Source organism: Carassius auratus, chromosome 39 (genome assembly GCF_003368295.1).
Source record: "Carassius auratus strain Wakin chromosome 39, ASM336829v1, whole genome shotgun sequence".
Classification (NCBI taxonomy): Eukaryota; Metazoa; Chordata; class Actinopteri; order Cypriniformes; family Cyprinidae; genus Carassius; species Carassius auratus.
Window position 1 is genome coordinate 6799534 of NC_039281.1, and position 6782 is coordinate 6806315.

At 37.7% G+C, this 6782-nt stretch overlaps 1 protein-coding gene across 2 annotated transcripts; it reads left to right on the forward strand.

Annotated features, from left to right (window-relative positions):
• Positions 1-383: 383 nt before the first annotated feature.
• Positions 384-6643, forward strand: LOC113057807 (E3 ubiquitin-protein ligase synoviolin). Of its 2 annotated transcripts, none has more exons than XM_026225328.1 (16): positions 384-601; positions 1049-1186; positions 1272-1364; positions 1452-1604; positions 2106-2154; positions 2387-2490; positions 2717-2843; positions 2929-3028; positions 3098-3163; positions 3767-3883; positions 3981-4138; positions 4220-4372; positions 4463-4603; positions 4680-4863; positions 4960-5072; positions 6073-6643. In XM_026225328.1, exons 2-16 carry the CDS (start codon positions 1055-1057, stop codon positions 6240-6242), a joined length of 1860 nt encoding a protein of 619 aa, XP_026081113.1. In that variant the 5' UTR covers positions 384-601; positions 1049-1054; the 3' UTR covers positions 6243-6643. The 2 variants fall into 2 exon arrangements, with proteins under 2 accessions (XP_026081113.1, XP_026081114.1); XM_026225329.1 differs by having other exon boundaries at positions 1054-1186.
• Positions 6644-6782: the final 139 nt, after the last annotated feature.

A 6782-nucleotide genomic window follows, 5' to 3' on the forward strand; every position in this document is an offset into this window, starting at 1 on the left:
TTTTTTGCCTTGTTTTAAAGGTGAAAATTCAATATCTTATTCATATATATATATATATATATATATATATATATATATATATATATATATATATATATATATATAGTTTTATATATATATATATATATATATATATATATATATATATATATATATATAAAGTTGTAAAATATGTCAATAGTGTTAATATTTCATTTTATTTTTTACACAGTTATTTTTTTTTACCTGGCTGTGCGTATTGAAATCCAATTTTTTTAAAAAAAATCTTCTCTGTAACGAAATAACCTATTTGTGGGAACAAATAAAATGGTCACGCTGGATTTTTGAAAGTTTCATAAGCTTTTATTTTGAAACCGAAACTGTGATCGGTGCGCTGTCTTCACTCCACTGGCGGGATCGAACGCTCGCCGGAAGTGAGGTGGCCTTTCTCGGAGCAAGCGAAAAATAAACACGTAACCTTCGGGCGGCCGCGACTTCAAGAGACTGGAAGTGACACGATTGGTTTAGATGGACGGATAGACACAAGACGCAGTTATTATAAGCAGAACTCAACAGTAACCCATCCCTCCAAAGCAGAAATAGCGGGTTCCTGCGACTGAAGGTGAGACTAATGTTTAGCTAATTTGAATCGGCCAGACTTGATGCATATCAACATATGTTCGGCTTAATTAAACACCCTCCTCCGGATTTAGTTAGTGTTTATTATTTTCAAGTTATCGTAGATTAATTATAACTGTCATAGGGTAGCCTTCATATAATGTTGAGCTAGTTAGTGCTGCTTCCAAACAGAATCTGTTGCCAAGCATTTAATATACAAACAGAATCCTATGCAAGTTGATAAATAAGGCTTAATTTAACTAATTTGTGCTGTTAGGAATATGTATAATAGGCATTGGTGTTTAATGCATATACATAGTGTTATTCAGGCCATTACTTTCACTTCAGTTTACTGGAAAGTTATTCCTGAGACATGCTAATACTAGCATTCATTGTGTTCAGCGTCTGAATGGTGGTGTTATACCTGATGTGTTTGTTCTCTCTTGTGTAGTGCAGGATGGTGCGAGCCGCTCTGGTGACAGCCACCAGTTTGGTGCTGACTGGTGCAGTGGTGGCTCATGCGTACTTCCTCAAGGTCCAGTTCTACCCCACTGTGGTGTACCTCACTAAGAGCAGTCCTAGCATGGCAGTAAGTCGCTGTCGGTTTATTAAGTGTCTCATCATTATGGAAAGGGAATGTAAACTCTGTGATTTGACTGTTATTTCTTCGGCAGGTTATATACATTCAGGCTTTCGTTTTGGTTTTCCTTTTGGGGAAATTAATGCGGAAGGTGTTTTTCGGGCAACTGAGAGCTGCTGAGATGGAGGTTCGTGTCTAAATTTGCAAAGCGTGCAAAGGCTAAAGAAAGCTTTTCTTTTTGTCGTTTTTATTTGTGCATTGTTTGTGTTTTCAGCACCTGATTGAACGCTCCTGGTACGCCGTGACCGAGACCTGTTTGGCCTTTACAGTCTTCAGGGATGATTTCTCTCCTCGCTTTGTGGCCCTCTTCACTCTGTTGCTTTTCCTCAAGTGTTTCCACTGGCTGGCTGAAGACAGGGTGGACTTTGTGAGTGAATAAAGCTCTGATTCTGAACAGTTTGTAAAACGAAACAAAATCGGTATAGTTTTATATTTATTTAATTATAAATATCTAATTTATTGTTTTGAAATGTAATGTTTTCATATTTTAATTTAAAATGTGATCATTAATTTTTTTTTTATTACAGTTTATATTTGTATTTTATTGACACTTTTTATATATTGTCATTTTATTGTTATATATGAACATTGGGAGGTTCCACCTTAATTATGAAAATATTTATTCATCACATTTTATATTTAATTTTATTATTAAATTAAATTATCATTTGAACAGTGTTATTATATTTTGCTGTTAAATTTGAAAATTTAAGATGTTACGTCTAATTTAAAAATATGCATATTAATATGTTTTCATATTTTATTTTTAGATGTGAGCATTAAGAGGTTGCATTTGAATTTTTTTTATTTATTTAATTTTTTTCTTTGCTTTTAAACAAAAGCCTTTCATTGTTTATCATATTTTTAGATGGAAAGGAGTCCCAATATCTCATGGGTCTTCCACTTCAGAGTTCTCTGTAAGTAATTCATGACTGGATTTGTTCTGTAGCAACAAATATATCTCTTACTTCCCTTTTATATATGAAACTACTTTGCTAACTCATTTTTTTCGGACATGCAAATTATGGATCTGCACCTGTATCTTGAATTTGAAGGCATTTGACTTTACACCGCCTTATTTAAACTCTCTGTTGAGGTATTGCATAATTTCATGAGCGTGTCACTAATGTTGGGGTCTCTCTGCTGCAGCCCTGATGGTGCTGCTGGGAGTGTTGGACTTTCTGTTTGTCAATCATGCGTGTCACAGCATTATAACCAGAGGAGCGTCAGTGCAGCTGGTTTTTGGATTTGAGGTGAGTGTCAGTTTAATTCTAGTTTAAGTTTGAAGGAGATCCTGCAGAACTAAATTTCATGAATGCTAATGAAAAGCCCACTGACTCTAAACCTTCTCACATGGTGTCGATTAATTATGTTGCTTGTCATCTTAGCAGCTGAACATATTTTATACTACTAGAGATTTAAAATAATAACGGCTTAATGCTGTGGATGTACAGTAAATGCTTTCTGCTTGTCTTTCAGTATGCGATTCTGATGACTATGGTCCTCACCACCTTCATCAAGTACACCTTGCACACAGTTGATCTGCAGAGTGAGAATCCGTGGGACAACAAGGCCGTCTACATGCTCTACACAGAGCTCTTCACAGGTACATCCCAGAAAGCCAGAGCTTGGATGTTTATGTTTCCAGATAATTCATTCACAGATTGACTGATGATGCATTCATCCTTCAGGTTTCATCAAGGTGATTTTGTATATGGCGTTCATGACCATAATGATAAAGGTGCACACCTTCCCTCTGTTTGCCATCCGACCCATGTATCTCGCAATGAGGTGAGTGATAAACCATCAGGTGTTTTCTCAACCGTTAGAACAGTTTGTCTTAATCGTTTGTCTTTCCAGGCAATTCAAGAAGGCAGTAACAGACGCCATCATGTCTCGACGAGCCATTCGTAATATGAATACTCTGTGAGTATCTCTCTGGAATGATTTCACATATCTTTTAGTTATAGTTTGTATTACTGTACAAGTTTTCGAGTTGTTTTTTATTTTTTATTATTATAATGCAGTGTAAAATTTTAGTCATTTGTAATTTTTTTTTTTTTTTTTTTCAATTAGTATTTATTTATTGTGTATTTAATGCTGTTCTTAGTATTGTCATGTTTAACATTTGTAGAACTTATTTATTTATTCAAATTTTTTACTTCTTTTTTATTAAAAAAATTTAGTTATCGGGCCATGTTTAATATTTGTAGTATTCATTCATCTGTATTTTTATATTTAGAAAAAAAAAAAAAAAAAAAAAAAATATATATATATATATATATATATATATATATATATATATATATATATATATATATATATATATATATATATATATATATATATTATGTTTTCCTTAATATTGGGCTTTTTAATATAATTTAATGTCATAATGACTTTAGTTGTTTTTTTGTTTTTTTTGTATATTTAGTGTTGTTTTTATGTTGTACAGACCGTGTTTAATATGTTTAGTATGTGTTAATAATTTTAGTAATCCTAATTACTGTCGGCCATGTTTTGTCACAGCTATCCAGATGCCACCCCTGAAGACTTGCAAGCCACTGATAATGTGTGCATCATTTGCAGAGAAGAGATGGTGACCGGAGCCAAGAAACTGCCGTGCAACCACATCTTTCACTCAAGGTTCAGTTCCTCTGCTTGTCAGGTTTCTCAAATCTCCCGTTTCTTCGGTGTTGACCTCCGCAGGCACATTCTGAATGGTTTGTTCCTCTCATTGTAGTTGCCTTCGCTCCTGGTTCCAGAGACAGCAGACGTGTCCGACGTGTCGTATGGATGTCCTCCGAGCGTCCCAGCCGAACCAGACTCCTGCCCCAGCTCCCGCACAAGCACCTGTCCCTGCTGCTCCTGCTAATGCCCCCGTGCCTCCACCTGTCAATGGTAAAAACATCAAAACCCGGCCAATGAATCTGCTGACGTGGCTGTTTGTGCTCTGTAAAGCATGGTTACTCTTCTGTGCAGTTGCTCCAGGAATGATGCCTCAGTTTCCTCCGGGTCTGTTTCCATTTTGGGGTCCCTTACCAGGCGCGCCTCCTCCTCCTGCTGCTCCGGGAGCACAGGCAGCTACTGACGCACCACAGACCAGCGCCGCTGCAACACCGGCACAGGGAGCAGGTCAGTAGCTCTTATTCATCTCATCTCACTGTGAAAAGCTGGAAAACTCAAGATTCTCACATTTAATAATTTTCACGTTGTGTTGTACAGAATCAGGAGCCAGCAGCTCGACCCAGCCGAATGCAGACAGCGCCTCTGCTGCTCCCGGAGCAATGCCTGGATTCCCCTTCTCCATGCCTCCACCTTTCCCATCAGCTCCATGGCTCCCGATGCCTCCACCTCCACCCTTCAGTAAGTCCGAATGCTCCAAATGCAGCTTTATAATATCATGCATTTTTAAGTAATCTGTGACCTCTGTGTTTACTAGTGTCATCCATGCCACCGCCTCCGTCGACTCTGTCCACCATGTCCGAGGCCGAGCTCAGGGAGCTGGAGCAGGAGGGCAGGCGAGGTTTGGAAGCCAGGTTGCAGTGCCTTCACAACATCCACACATTACTGGATGCCGCCATGCTCAACATTCATCACTACCTCAGCACGGTGGCCACATTAAGGTGTGCAAACATGGCTTGAGATTCGATTTAAAAAGTGACACGACCAGTTCCTACCTCTAAAATCCCTGTATTGTCTTTCTTTTTTACTCCGTTTAGTCCTCCAAGATCAGAAACCAACGCTGGTGAGACGAGTACATCAGCGAATGTGGAGTCCTCTTCCTCCACGGGCAACACCGAAACTCCCAGTCAGGAGAACGAGGCTCAGAGCGGTGAGTGGAATGGTGCCACAACTTCTTGAATGTCTAAGTTAATTTGTGTGTGAGTGTGCGCATACCCGTCAACATTTGGGTCCCAAAATATGTCCCATTTCTACCAGTGGTCGGTTTCTTCCTGCAGTACTTATCACTGCTGTAGGTTGCCAGGTTGAGGGGACAATTGGGTTGGATTTTGTATGTGTCAATTGTGCGAGAAGGATGCATTTCATACAAGATCTGGCAACAGGGCAATGTTGGAATTTGTTGATGTTATTATTCATATAATGGGGTTTGGGCCATACAAATTATGAGTGTTTTCCCGGAACACAAAATACACCCATATTATTTTTGTAGATAAAGATTAAAAATACGGGAGAATATTTTAATGGGATGATAGCAGGATCGAATAGTAAAATATGGGAGAATCCTGGGGAAAAGGGGAGGGTTGACAGGAATTATGTGTTTTTAGTGTCTCATGATCATTCAGAAATCATTCTAATATGCATATTTAATGTTCAAGATAAATGTTTTTAATTATTATGAATGTTGAAAATAGTTGTGCTGCTGCTTGTTTTTATAGAAATCATAATACACTTCTATTTGAAAAATGATTTCATTTATTCAGCAAGGATGCATTAAACCGCTCAAAAGTGATAGTAAAGACATGTATAAAATTACATTAAAAATCTATTTCAAATAAATTATGCTCAGTGAACTTTCTATTCTTCAGAGAATGCTGGAAAAAAAAGATCCGGTTCCATAAATATGTTAACGAGAAACTATTATTAATAATTAAAATAGGTGCCAAATCAGCATATTGATTTATGCTTTTTGAAGGATGATCAAAATAAAAATTGCATTGGGTAAATAAGCTCAGACAGCTCATTTGCATACCAACAGCTGTTAATGCACAATCACCGATTTAGATCGAGTAATAATGTATAAGATTTCTATTCGATCTGAAAGCATAAAGTTGTATGTTGACTCCAGGTTCGTTGTATTCTCTTGTTCATAGATGGATCTGTAAATGGAGCGACAGGCTTTTCTCCACCAGACTCAACCACAGGTGTGGACAAAGACAGGAAGGAGGGCGATGAAGACGAGGATGAAAGCGAGCCAAATGCCGCCGAGTTGAGACGACGTCGTCTGCGTAAACTGGAGACCACTAATACTCCTGACCACTGATGACGGGATCCGTTTAAACGTGCAATTGTGAATTGACTTCTGACAGTAGAAATGCTTCTTACGGACTCTTGGCATGTTGAGATGTCAGATAATCTGAGGAGAGTTCATGTGTTCTTTATCTGTTCATTTAAGTGAGGCACATCAAGCACTTCCCGCTGTGTGGAGGATTTGTCATTGTAGCGTGTACGGAAGCTACTCTGGCAGAGAACTGGTTTCTGGGTAACCACGCATAAAGATATTTAGGATTTAAAAAAAAAAAAAAAAAGCCTTGCACCTTTAAAGTCCGCTGTGACGTCTGACTCAAGTAATGCTGAGACTTTCCTCTCTGAAAGTGATTTCTGTCTTAGAGGAACAAGGTCTGTTGATTTCTTGTGTGCCCTTAAAACTTGATGTTTCCCCCTTCCTTGTGTATTTTCATTATTTCAAGCGCTACATAATAGATTTTTTCTTGATTAACCAAATATCTAAATTAACTTGCTGTACATAATGTATAAAATGTTTTAATAGGAGGATCTGTACATACTGCATAATAAATTTTTC

What these genes read in the sequence shown, in the direction of transcription:
- LOC113057807 (XM_026225328.1), top strand. Translation starts at nt 1,055, where the DNA reads ATGGTGCGAGCCGCTCTGGTGACAGCCACCAGTTTGGTGCTGACTGGT. An exon ending in TGAGAGCTGCTGAGATGGAG is followed by an intron (nt 1,365 to 1,451) that starts GTTCGTGTCTAA and finishes TTGTGTTTTCAG; the next exon opens with CACCTGATTGAACGCTCCTG. An exon ending in ATTCGTAATATGAATACTCT is followed by an intron (nt 3,164 to 3,766) that starts GTGAGTATCTCT and finishes GTTTTGTCACAG; the next exon opens with CTATCCAGATGCCACCCCTG.